The 14,285-nt window shown below is 32.4% G+C and overlaps 1 protein-coding gene and 1 pseudogene across 1 annotated transcript; both read left to right on the top strand.

Annotated features, from left to right (window-relative positions):
* Nucleotides 1,309–12,509, top strand: LOC18590626 (tropinone reductase homolog At5g06060). Its single transcript, XM_018126939.1, has 6 exons — nucleotides 1,309–1,313; nucleotides 2,559–2,612; nucleotides 2,743–2,950; nucleotides 11,662–11,884; nucleotides 11,981–12,087; nucleotides 12,216–12,509. The coding sequence occupies exons 1-6, from the start codon at nucleotides 1,309–1,311 to the stop codon at nucleotides 12,366–12,368; spliced, it is 750 nt and encodes a 249-aa protein (XP_017982428.1). The 3' UTR covers nucleotides 12,369–12,509.
* LOC18590627 lies at nucleotides 8,427–10,040 on the top strand (annotated as a pseudogene).

The following is a 14,285-nucleotide window of genomic DNA, read 5'->3' as shown; positions in this document are numbered from 1 at the left end:
ATTAAAAGGCCTATGAGCACATTGGTTGACTAATTCCAAACAAAAATAAGACATTAAGTGAAAATTACTTAATCGAAGAGACGTAATATTATAGAAAGGGTAGGCTCACAATTAGGACATGTGGAACTCTAGTGAATAGACTACACATTTTAGAAATGAGTTTCTCTCTAACTTGCATCAAACATTTATGACTTTTGTGTAATATTTTATTTTCATTCGTGAATTCTAATACTTAATTTTTAATTTCATAAGTTTTTAAAAATATTCTAATTTTATTCATTTCGTCAATCAATCGTCATCAAAATTAAAAGAAATCTACGACCTTAATATTATGTGGACATCAATATGGATGAATACGTGACATAAATCACAGTCATGTGGATGTCTATGTGACAAAAATATTCGAGCCATAAACACTTGAATTTCTATGTGACAGAATTCACCAATCTGAAAATTGTTGTACCAAAGTTATTTTCATCCGGAAAATTAGCTACAGCAGTTTTCATAGGCGATTGATGAAAGAATAAATGGAGTGGTGGCAAAGAAGATAAATATGTTGGAAAAATAGTGTATGTCATAAGATTCAAATATCCTACATTATTAAGATACATAAAGGTGTGAGTGCTTTAAATAAGCAAACTCATTATGGGTTTGTTACAAAGAAGAAAAAGATGTGGGCTCGTGCGTACACGAGATTGGGCTAGGCTTTGAAAAAATTCAAATTTTCTCTCTTGCGCACAAGTATACACATGGGCTAGGCCCAAGTTAATTTTTATACCTTAGTTTTAATTTTTTTTAAGCTTTCTTAGCCTTTGAATGAATCAACTCAAACTCAACTAATGCCAGCAAATTTTTTTTAAGCTTTCTCAGCCTTTGAATGAATCAGACTCAAAAAATCTCCTGATTTGGTGCAACTTTTACTTCATCTTCTACCTATAAATATAGCTTCCCTGCCTCAAGTACAACACACACCAAGCAAGGTTTCTCTTACTACTCTCCTCTCAAGTTTCTCTGCATACTATTTTTCTGTTTTCATTCCTTTCCTACTGAGTTTTATTTTTCCAGAAAAATCTTTTTTGTTTTCCTACTATCTTTTACTAGTTTGTGCAAACTATAGGGAATGGTCTATTGAATCCTGGAGGATAACTGCTACAGTCTTTTTGCACCAAGTCTTGTACTCCAAAAGGGCGACAAAAATTATCCTTAAGGACAGTGATGCCTTGCTTCAGACTTTTTACTATATTTGCTTGCTTTATTTTATTTTCATTTGTTTCTTAGAAATTTTTTTTCTAGCAATATGTTTATGGAATGATGTATTCTCATGAGCCTCTAGTGGAGATAAAGCCTTTCTTTTTCCTTTACCCTACTTGAAATTATGCTTTTGCCCCTTCTATATGCCAAAACAAATGCTTTAAAGTATATAAGTAGTTAAGGGTGAATAAATAGGTAGATTTGGTTGTTGGGTCTGTCATGCCTAAAGATTAAAAGGATCAAACATTTTTAAAAAATCCATCAAAATCGACCAAACATGAAAGAAGACCAAATCAATCAAAATCAAACATAAAATTAGTTCGATTGGTTCGATTTTAAACATAAAATAAGTATACTCTGCAATGTTGTTAAAGATATTTTTATCTTTCAATTTTGTTACTTTGATAAAAATATTTTTTAATATTATAATTTATTTATTTTATATAGATTTCAATGAATGTCTTTTTATTATTCTTAGTAGTCATAGTAACTGTCAATAAAATTTCTTCTTGCCTCTAAAAAAAAAACTGTTAATAAAATTTATTTTTTCTTTTAAAAGAAAAAATTAAAATAAAATATATAATATAAAAAGTTATATTAAAAAATGAAAACAAAATATATAAGACTATAATAAGAAATAAAAATAAAATATATGATATTAAAAATATATTTAAGAGTTGATATTATATAAAAATTAGTAATAAAAAAATACAAGTATATTAAATTTGTATTTTAATAAATAAGGATAATTTTGAAACTTAACATTATATTCTCAATAAAGTATTTGTAAACTAAACGCTCTAATATTATCTTCCATACATTTTAATCATTGCTTTACTTATATATCAAACACACTTTATTTATATAACTAATACTACAATATTATCTTCTTTGCTTATATAACTAATATTATAATATTATCTTTTTTACAATTACATTGCTTGAAATTATATTACTTGTAATCATATTATATTGTAAAGTAGTATCTGAATTGGGTTTTTATGTTTTTGGGTGACCAATTTTGACTTTATTGATCACCAAGTTGCCACTCTGTTTTGTATTTAAGAACCTAGCATCATGGGAGAAGCTGGTAGCTGTTTGAAGCCCTTTCATTAGCCAATGAAGCAAGCTCTGATTTCACCTTCTTCAGTTATCATTAACACCCAAAAGCCTTTTTCCTCTTCCTTTAAACCCCAGCATAACACCCATTTAATCATCTCTTTTAATCCCAAAACTTCCTTTTCATTTCAATAAAAAAGTCCCATTTTGAACCAATCCATTGCGCCAAGAAACACAAAATCTAACAGATGGTCACTTCAAGGTTTGACAGCACTGGTAACTAGCAGCACACGTGGAATTGGGTAAAAACAAAAAAAATTCCCATTTTCCATGAACATGAAAAAGATTGGCCATTTAGTTTTCTTGAACTATAAAGCTGAAACTTTTATAAGTCTTTTTGAACTGGGTATCTTTTATTGGTTTGTTTATTAGATGTGCCATAGTGGAGGAATTGGTAGGACTTGAAGCAAGTGTGCACACTTGTTCACGTAATGAAAATGAGCTTGACAAGTGCTTAGTAGATTGGAAAAGTTTGGGTTTTGAGGTTTTTGGTTCTATCTGCGATGTGTCTGTTGGAGTAGAAAGAAAGAAGTTAACGGAAAATGTTTCATCTTTGTTTGATAGCAAGCTCAACATCTTTGTAAGCTTCTGTTTTTCCTCATTGTAATGTCTTTGTTATGTTTGTTTATTTGCCAAAAGAAGTAATGGGGCTTGTTAATTTCTCGGGTTCAATTTTTGGCACGCTAGTTGGTAGGAGCGAATAAGTGGTAGATTTTTCTTTTGTCAGGTTGAGGAATCTATATGTATTCCTGAACAATGCTAGGTTATTTGCAATTTATGATTATGTTGAGTTTTAGGTTGACTAGAATTCTAGATCTTATATGATTAAGATTCTTGTTTGTGTACAACATTGAGTAGTTGTATGATTTTAAACTTCTTATTCCACATCGAGTTCTATTCACATTCTATTTTGGACTTTTATACTATAAAAGTGGATCTCTAGGCTTTTGAATTACAAGTAGTACTTTGAGAGCTCTAAAGAGGGAACACTTTGTAACTCTGTCTTTTGCTCTAGATGGAGCTAGAGTGGTTTGGGTGAGTGTTCTTAAGAGTTTATTAAAGAAGAGTGTGCAAGGGATCTTGGGTTAGTTTGGAGAATCATAGAGATCAATTTATTGTACTTTGATTTCTCAAATATAGAAGAATAGTTTCACTCTATGAACGTAGGCAAGAGGTCGAACCACGTAAATTCTTGTGTTTTCTGTTTACTTGATTTCTCTGAGTTTTATCTTTGTTATTTCTTGGGTAATTTCCACAACAAATTGGTATCGGAACTTCGAGTTCGGTAAATTCAAGATTCAACAAGGATGTCAAAAGTTGTTAGTTCTACAAATTTTTCAATTAAGAAGTTTGATGGGAAGACTAGTTTTACGCAGTGACAGAGAAGGATGAAAGATCTCAATATCTAATCAGAATAGGATACTTCAGTATCTCGCAAGTTAAACTGCCATTTGATTGCCGCTCTGTTTATATTAATTTTTTAACTACGATTTGGGAGAAACTATTATTTCACACTCAAATAAATAGTTTGAAGTTCGGATATCGAGAAATTTAAGGTTTCTTGTAATCTTTCTAAAAGGAAAAGGTGTGGTTTAGGTGTATTAGTTGTAACTTAAAGAAAGAACGTTCTTTACAAGGGTTCCCTGTCTTGATTAATGGAATTTACTTTTAAAAGAAAAAAAAAACTTAAAGAAGGAATGAGAGGAAAAGAATGCTAAGTGAAGTTTGTAACGTGAGAAATTTGCAAGCTGTAATAAAACTGTGACCCAAGGTAATAAAATGGTTTTTTTCTTAGTTAAAAGAAATTTGTATTAAAATTATGGAAATTTCATTGTAAAGATCTGTTTATATATGGGGATCAAGGGTCAGGACATGCAATCGCGTACAACCCTAGTGGTACTCGGTACCATTAAATAAAAGATTCGCTTATCGGTACCGTAAGACAATGCAAAAGTCATAAACAAATCCAAGTATTAACATAAAACAGAAGGCAACAGCTCAACCAAATAAAAGTATCAAAAGTTACCACCATGTTGAGAATATCATGTTTCTATTAACTCCAAACTTCGTTAAGGAATTTACAAAACAATTACCCTGTCATAAAATATGAGTAAAAGACACCATGTCCAGTGAAAGAACAAGTGCATCAATCTCATTAAATAAATATCACTTGTCCCAAAGCCTCGTATCAATGTTGGTCACCCACGATAGAACATTCTTGAAGTTAGATTCAATAATCAACTTAGAACTTGTGAAAGAGGAGTGAGAGAAAAGATGCAATGCATGAAGAATGACCATAAGCTCTGCAAAGTTGGAGTCTTGGATGCCAAGTGGGCCAAACAAGACACCCACAATCATGGGCAGACCCAGCTATATAAGAGTGGTGTCATGTTATACTAAGTATATTACTTATCTAGAATTTTATTGATTAATAACACTAAAGAACTCACTAATTTTTTTACAATTTTGTAAAGAGTGGGGTCAAAAATTACCGGTCAAAATAAATTTATCAAAAAATAATTTATATATTAATATTTAAATATTAAAAGATAAAAAATTTATAATTTAAGATTTTATTAAAAAAGTCAAAACCTAAACTAAAATCTTTTTCTCCAAAAATTCAAATATTACTTTTGAGACCTGCAATGAGATTTCTCTTCTAGATCTTTGGTTGCATTTTTTACTCTTTCAAAACAACTCATCTAAACTTTAATTGTTCAACTATAAATAATTTTCAACCCAAATCAAGTGTTTAAATGATTCATGTGTAAATATTTTTGATTAATTTGATAGTTTAGGATTCGAACAAAATCTTGCTAACAGAAAATAGTATTACATGTCAAATAATATTTTGAAATTATGCGTCTTTCTTTTTTTGATTTATTTTGTAGATGTATTATTTGATTATTTAATTTTTGTATTTAAGTTTACGTAGTTTGTAGATGCATATACTTAGTTTGATCGATGAATAGAAATTTGTCAAATTGTTAGTTGTTGAATATGCTAATGAGAAATTAGTAATAATTTTTAACAGGTTTTTGTATAAATAAGTCTTGAAAAGATAATTTTAAAATACAAGGAATTGTCTTACAACATTCAAATCCTAATCAACAAGAATATAATTCTACTAATGATGGTACTCAATAATCTTCTAAGCAAAGTTGTATTGAATTTGATCTAAGTGCTCTCTCGACAGATCTTGAATTGAGTAAACAATTTTTTAATTATTATTATTATTTTACTTATAACACCACTTAGAAAATTTTCTAAATCCGCCCTTGCCCACAACATAACCATTAGAGTTACATAGTACTCCACCACATCCTACTGGGCTTGGTTTACCCTTTGCTGAGCCATCCACTTTGAATTTAAACTCATCTTCAGATAAAGGTATCCAAGAGACCCCTAGTTGCGAGTGGAGAGAGGGACCGTGTAATATATGTGTGTCGGGGTTCGGGCCACTAGCCATTATCATCAACCACATCAATGCCATCACATGCGTGCACCCAGAGCATAGATCGCATTCGAATAAAAAAAAATATTTCAGACCCATTCCATACTTTGCTATTAAAAACCAACTCATTACAAGCCAACCACACAGACTAAAACGTGACACAACAAACTATCATCCACCGCTAGTGTGTGTGATTCACCAAAGCACAACCAGCCCAAGATTGCAAAAAGGATGATATAGTACAAAGAGAGGACCATCACATCCTCTAGTATTAAAGAACAAGGCCCTATGTTGTCCAATTAAAATGGCATGTGAGAAGGATGTGTGAGCATGTCTCTAACTCATAACCACACCAAGTGCAATGTAGTTGCTTCGAGCTGAAGTCCACCCCCCTCAAGTGAAGGAAGGCTTTGAAGGGGATCGAGTAAATAGTAGCGAGCCATAAGAAGCTTTGAAACTTAAGGGGACAGATAATGTCCAAACAAAGTGGAGCCATGAAGTGTGACTATTAGAACTAGCATCAAGTAAAGAGCAAAATGTTTTGACTAAAAAGTTACCTCTAGAGTTATACTTCCATATAAGTTTATCCATTTTGCTCAGAACAAGAACAATGTGACCCAACAATGAACGAAGCTCGCTATAAAACTCAACCTCCCATGAGAAAAAGTTGCGTCAAAAAGAGATAGACCAATTGCCATTGTGCCAAATATCATGCACCTATGGCCCCTTGTCCATTGCAATAGAGAAAAGTCTAGGATATTTGAAGCAAAGAGCTTCATTTTCCAAAGCCCATTTATCAAGTCAAAAAATGAGAAGGGCATCATTACCAATGAGGCATCGACATGCATGAAATCTTATAAGTTCCTGAACCTCTTTGATGGACGATATGTTGATTATGCTTCGCCAAGCCGATGACATTTTAGAAGGTCGAGCAATGGATGGAAGCCAATTAGATTGATCATTGCCATATTTCTCCATTATTAAGCATATCCAGAGAACACCACTTTTTGTGCCATATTACCACCATCATTTCGCAAAGAGTGCCAAATTTTTATAGCTAAAGCTAGATATTCCTAACCTACCATATCTTTTCAGTTTGCAAAGCATATTTCTTCTAATCTTTGATACCAGGAACAAGTTAATTAACTTGTTAAAGCCTGGTTAGGCACTTATGGCAGGGTTTTCTAGTCCTTATTTGATTGTGTTGAATTTGGCATAATTGTTTATTAGCAATTGCTCCTTTTTTATCAAGGGTTCTTTTCAAAAATACCCCTTATACATAAGGTATTTTCGAAAATAGCATTCTTTATAATTTTAACTATTTTTAGTTAAGAAAAATTAATTTTAGACAAAATTACCTTTAATGAAACCAACTTATATGTTTAGATCCGCATCTCAAATCGACTCATATCCTTTGAACTTTTCTCGCCAAACCATTCATCTCTAGAGTATTCCTTGCCAGAAAAAAGAACTTTTAAGCATTTTGAATATTTTGGAGTAGTTATTGATACACGAAGAAAAACCTTTGTGCATGTTAAGCATTTTTTAAGCATTTTAGAATGGTTTTTGATACAAGAAGGAAAACCTTTAAGCATTTCGAGCATTCTTGGTCAAGTAAGTATATTCGTTGATTATGTCGTTAAATGGAATATAGTGTATTGTTTGAAGTTGTTGATTTTGTTGAATGAAATTCAATAGTTTTAGTGGTTTTTAGGCATAGCGTAACCGGTTTTGGGGCATTAGGTGACTAGTTTTAAGGCATTGCATCACTAATTTTTAGGTATTGCATGACTGATTAATATAGTATTACGTGATTAGTTGATGGGCAATGCATGACTGGTTAGTAAGGCATTGTATGATTAGTCAGTAAGGCATTGTATGACTAGTCAGTAAGGCATTATATGACTTAGGCAATGCTAAAAAATCACTCACGCAATGCCTAAAAATCAGTCACGTAGTACCTAAAACTAGTCACGTAATGCCTAAAAACCAGAGACGCAATAATTAAGTCATGCAATGATTAAAAACTAGTCTCGCAATATCTAAAAACCTAGTAACACGATGCCTAAAAGCTAGTAATGTAATACTTAATAACTAATTGATTTACCTGCTCGTAGCTAGGTTTAAATTGCCAAAGTCATATAGTGTTCTAATTTATAAATATATCTACTCAATTTTAAATCCTTAATTTTAGAGTTCTATGAATAAACCAATAAATCTAATAACCTAAAATACCTACTTTAATGTCATATCTGTTTTTTGGGATGACGAGAAAGAGCTGAATGACGAGATAGACAGTATTTGGTAAGAGAAATCAGGATTTAATTTTAAAATTTTTATCTAGATAACGGGATAAAAAAAGCTAAAATTATTTTAATTTATCTGAAATTATTTAAAAAGTATTATTGTCAAATCATGTGATAAATTAATTAAAATTATAATAAAATATACTTTTAAATAAAAAAATTATTTCTCACAATTTCTTTATGAATCCCACAATCGGCATATGCGACCAGCTAGCAGTCTGTCGTTGTATATTTTTAATTGTACTCGTCGATAGTTGACTGGCATTGGGCTTTGTCACTATATTGTTCTTTACGCTTGTTTCCAAAATTTGAGCTCCAAAAAGCTGCAGTACTGAACATCAAGCTCTTGACCGGAGAGTGAAAGAGAGATAGAGAGAGAGAGAGAGAAATGGCAAGGGATGGAACCCCAAGCTGTAGAGACAGCCAATGGTCTCTCAAAGGAGCAACTGCTCTTGTTACTGGTGGAACAAAAGGAATTGGGTAATGGCTAGTTTCCTTCTCTATTCCCTCTGTAGTCATGAGATTGCTCTTTCAGTTAATATCTGTTGCTCCAATATGTCGTATTAAATTATGTTTTAGGCATACTGTGGTGGAAGAGTTGGCAGCGCTAGGGGCAACAGTTTATACGTGCTCGCGCAATGAAGATCAGCTGAATGAATGCTTGAAAGAATGGAGGACGAAAGGTTTACAAGTTGTTGGTTCAGTCTGTAATGTAGCCTCTCCAGCTGAAAGGGAAAGGCTGATGAGCAAAGTTTCCTCTCTTAACCGGAAAACTCAACATCCTTGTAAGTTAACTTCTTCCTAAGGTTGACTCGTTATCTCTTCTATGTGAAGTTTTCAAGTGTAAACACTAGATGGTAGGAAGCATGCTTAGATTAAATCTTAGTAATCTAAGATTCAATTTTGAATCTGCTTTCCATTTCTGCCAACTTGCTTATCCCCTTCTCAAAGCATCAGGAGCTGGATGCATTGTTTTTGTTTCTTCTGTTGCTGGTGTGCTCTCGCTCAATATTGGATCTATCTATGGAGCAACTAAAGGTGCTTCGGAGAAAAACTAAATCTTAGTAATCCTGAATTTTAATGCATGCAGTTTAATTTGTTAAGTGTAAATTTTGGTCAAATATCTTTATACAGGAGCAGTGAATCAGCTGACTATGAATTTGGCATGTGAGTGGGCAAAAGACAATATCAGGAGCAATTGTGTTGCACCTTATTTCATTAGAACCCCACTTGTTGAACCAGGAACATCTCTTCACCATGCTTTTCTCTTGGATTAATAAATATATTGTAACTGTGATATTGAATTACTTCCATTTTTTCTTGTCAGATTCTCAGTAGCAAAGAATTTCTGGCAGCTCTGAACTCTCGAACCCCTCTCGGTCGCCCTGGACAGCCCAAAGAGGTTGCCCATTTGGTAGCATTCCTATGCCTTCCAGCAGCCTCCTACATAACTGGGAAATTATTTGTGTTGATGGTGGGGTGACAGCAAATGGGTTCTTCTTCCCAAGAGCAAGACTTTGAACAAGAACAAAGAGATGGGTTTAGGATTTAATTTGACCCCAAAACCTGGAGTTTTAATAAGCGATTTCTATTTTGTTGTCCTATTTAAGACATTAATGTTCAATCATATTTGTATAGGTGTAATCATTTGTTCTTTACCAAGCAAGTAGATGTTGGCTTTCCCTGGTGACTTGTTCTTCATCGAAAGCTCGATAAATTTCATGGGAACTTAATTTCTAGTCCTTGGGCTTCAAGACAAACATCTTGTCATGCTAGACTTTTACCGTAAAAAGGAAAAAGCCGACAGATGATCATGAATTGTGATGAACAGCTTTGAACGAGCAGGAGCTTGACGTTCATTGATTCGTGTTCTTCCCAATTGAATGAAAAGACCAGCAAATTTTGTTGTACGACACAAATTTGCATTCTGGCATGCTTTTCTTAGTTCTTGTAGGTGAAATAAACGGGTATATATTACTCTTAATCTTATCAGGCTTAAATGTTCTACAAGAAAGACCCAAACCCTTATTTCTCTCATTTTTCCGAGACAAAAAAGATAGAGATGTATGTTGTAATACACTAACCCAAAATGACATTTGTGCTACTGTATTTATAAAATTCAAATTATGAAAAAAAAAAGTTTCTTACTGTTTTATTTTATAAATAGTTAGACCTATGTTAGGATATTTCCTTATATTAGGAATTTATTAAGAAATAAGCAGGGTTAGTATAAACATCTCTTTTAACGTTTAGCAATCACTTTTCTTTTTGATTAAAGAAACAAAAGCAAAATAGAGGAATTTCATAAGCATCTCCTTATGTAAAATCTATTATTTTCAAGTACAAGTTTGAAAAATAAAAATTAAATTTTATTATTGAATTCATTCTCAGAAAGGGAGTAAAAGTTCTCCATTTATTGGAAAAAAATAAGTTGTTGAGTTGCAAGAATTTGTAGTTAAAATTTATGACATGTTCTTCATGATTCGGCTTGAGTTTGGGTCATTTGATTTTGTTTTTATCGTTCATTTAAAATTTAAGAATGATTATTTGCTAAGCTTAGGGGCCGGTATGGGAAGATTTCAAATCAAATGGGCTAGTAAGGACTGGACTGGACAAGTAAACTAGGCAAACTAAACATTTTCAGAAACAAAAACTTGAAGCAATAAAGCATACTTGAATTCTCACTAGAAGAGGTAAGTCTTCAAAGACAATTTTCGTTTCACGTTTTTTGCTTTACAAGAGTCAAGTGTTGAACGTTTGAAATTTGACAGTTGGTTCTTAATTTGCATCTGGTATCTATAAATAGTTTATCTAGTCTTCTTAACAGAGTAAGGGAGGAAGATAGAAAGACGTTGGGAAGGAAAATGGCTGAGGCAGAGAGAAGAAAGAAGAACAGCAGCAGATGGTATGCCATTGTGGTGGAATTGTCAACGTTTGGGGCCGGGATACATACATGCTCTCGACTGAAACACAACTTAAACAATGTTTAAGTGTATGGGAGAAGAAGGCTTCCAAGTCTCAGGCTCAGTCTGTGATGTTTCATCCCGAGCACAACGAGAAAAGGTAGTTGTTGAGATAAAACTAGCTTGAGTGTTGTTTTTCTATTTAACTAAGTTTTGGACAAGTGTCCATTTTGCTTCATTGTACTGGTTTCATAAGCCAGAGTCTTGGTTGCTGCTACATGTAGTTGAACGTGTAAGCATTGCATGCTTATCTTAATCCTATGTTAAACACTTGGTAGTTTTGTACAAGTGTTAACCATGCATCTAATGTATATATTCATGTATCTTTCTTTAGTTAATGGATATGATCAATATTAACTAAGCTCCTCTGTTTTATTTTGTTTTACATCTTCTTCTCTGCATGCTTGATTCTACTGTATTGATTTAATCATAACACTAGTGAGCACAGTCTCCTTTCTTTTCAATGAGAAACTTGACATCCTCGTAAGTCCAACTAGATTTCCTCAGATTCAGAAAACTTCTACATGGTGGAATTAGGTTCTTTTATATGCCAGTTTTCTGTCTCTAGATAAACAATGTCGGAGTATATTTATGGAAGCCAACTGTGGAGTTCACCGCTGAAGAGTTCTCAACTCTAACGAATACGAATTTCGAATCTGCATCTTATCTGTGCCAATTTTCACATCCCCTTGATCTCAAAGCTCCGGGAGCAGGAAGCGTTGTTTTCATATCTTCAATGGCTGCTGTTATATCAATAAATCTAGGTGGATCCTTCTATAGTGCAGCCAAAGGTAGATTCTTTTACATCCATAATTTTGCAACAAATATGGCGTTCTAAATTGGAAAAAAAAAATGCCTCAAAAGGGTGTGATCCTCCCAATCTGCAGGAGCATTGAACCAACTTACAAAGACTTTAGCTTGTGAGTGGCCAAAAGACAATATAAGGACTAATTGTGTTGCGCCAGCGTTCATTAGAACCCCTCTTACCAAAGCTGTAATAAGATCAATTTTCTAATTAATGTGCCATTTATATGTAGCATAAATTAATCCACCAGTGAAAAAGTCTAGATCAGGCAAATTATAATCTCACACTTTGTTCCTCTCCCTTGCAGGCTTTCGAAGAAGAAAAAATGTCTGAAATCTGTAATCTCAAGAACTCCTTTGGGACGGATTGGAGAGCCTAAAGAAGTGTCTTCCTTGGTGGCATTCCTATGCCTATCGGTAGCCTGTTACATAGCAGGACGGATTATTTGTGTTGATGGAGGGGTGACGTGAATGGCTTCTCCTTCCCATATGCATGAAAAAGCATTGCAAGGCTGATCATCTACTTGCTGAATTATTGTACGAAACTGGCAAAACAAAGTGGTGGGGCATGTGATTACAACTAAGAAATTGAAAGCGCCTTTGAATTTCTTTCTTTCTCTTTCTCTTCCATTATTTTTAAGCTACCGAATGCATTGTCTATTTGCATTCATTTTCTTTTGCTAAGGATAGGAAGTGATTTAATTTGACATGCCAAGGTCTATTTTAAAAAAATCTTGAATTATTCAAAAAATTTAAATAATTAAGTTTTTATTCTTTCATTACGTTCAATTAAGTTTTTATCATTTTTATTTTGAGTCAAATAAATTTTTATTATTAATTATTATTAGTCAAAATATCACTTTTCATTCTATGTTATGTGGTAAATTAACATATAATAAATAATAATGTAACATACTAATGTGACATGTTGACATTATTATGTAATATTTTCACCCTTTACATCAACGTCACGTCAGTATCACATGAACATAAAATAACAAGTGATATTTTGATTAATGATAATTATAAATTAATCCTTAACTATAAAGATCTATTTGAGTAAAAATAAAAATAAAGAGATTTAATTAATTGAAATAAAAGAATTAAGACTTATTTAAGTATAAAGAAATTGGACTTACACGTACATATATACTGAAGAACACTTGAACACGAAAACTTGAAATAATGAATAAGATTTTGTCTTTTTGAATGATTGAGTTCCGTGTGTACTATATTCCACTATTTTCAATATGAAACAATTATATTGATCACAAGTGCACCATCAATGACGGAATTAGAAAAAAAAAATTTTGGGACGAAAGCCTTGTATAAAGTTATAGATTCAATGAACAAACAATTGGAGACAATAAGCACAAATCAAAGAAAAATTACAACATCAATACTTGTGAGTTTTTTAAGATGAGTCTATGGTGATTTTTCGTCACAGTACTGAAAGCTGTAACAATCCTGATAATAGACTTTGATGCCATGTGAGAAGGGAAGATAGTGCAATAAATTCAGAAGATTTTGATCTGTTTTTTGATTATCCGAATGTTAGTTACAAGGAAGCTTAGAACAATTTCATCATCTCTTATGTGAGTTGGTCTCAAAAAGATTGTGATAATAAACGTATTACTTAATTGAAGAGTATATTGTTTGCTGATCTTTGATTGAATCAGGTTTTTGTATAGATGGGGTAGGATTTGTGAGTTTTGATTGAATTGATGTATAGGTTCTGTCTTGATTCCTCTCTAGGAATGAATGTGACACTTTTGCTGGGTGGTTTTCTTGCAAAGTCTGGCTTTTAAGTTGATTATGGGTTTAAATAGTAACTTACTGGTGTTGTCTTGTACTCTTACAAGAATTTGATTTAAATTTCTCTTCGTTGAAATGAAATGTCTATCTAAAAAAAAAGTTGAAAAGTATCAATTAACTACTTAAAAAATAAAAGTAAAGAAAGACAATTATATTCATTTACATTTTCGTAAAATTTCACATGTTTATAAAGAGATTAAAGTATAATCTACAATCTATATCTGTAACTTTTAAAATATAATAATTGATGATCTTCACTATCACTTTCAGTCATGTTATTGTGGCACAGCAGCATATAGGATCATATTTGCTAATTTGTTACTTGTCATTTCCCTGCTTTCTATTCCTGTTGTCGTATTTTCAGACATTAATTGTCAATCATATTTGTGTGGCTACTCATTTATTCTTTGCTTTCTCACTCTTTCTTTTTACTCGAGAGTCATATATGATGAAGCTTAAAGTTTGAGATTTGATCTTATATTTGAGAATATATGTATAAGAATTATGAGTTATACTAGTTGTTTAAGGTGTGATTTAAACAAGGAATGATTTGGGATGTTAAGATTTGGATTT

The sequence above is a fragment of the Theobroma cacao genome, chromosome 9, assembly GCF_000208745.1.
Source record: "Theobroma cacao cultivar B97-61/B2 chromosome 9, Criollo_cocoa_genome_V2, whole genome shotgun sequence".
Classification (NCBI taxonomy): Eukaryota; Viridiplantae; Streptophyta; class Magnoliopsida; order Malvales; family Malvaceae; genus Theobroma; species Theobroma cacao.
The sequence above is the reverse complement of the archived record's forward strand: the minus strand, read 5'-3'. Positions and strand labels throughout refer to the sequence as shown.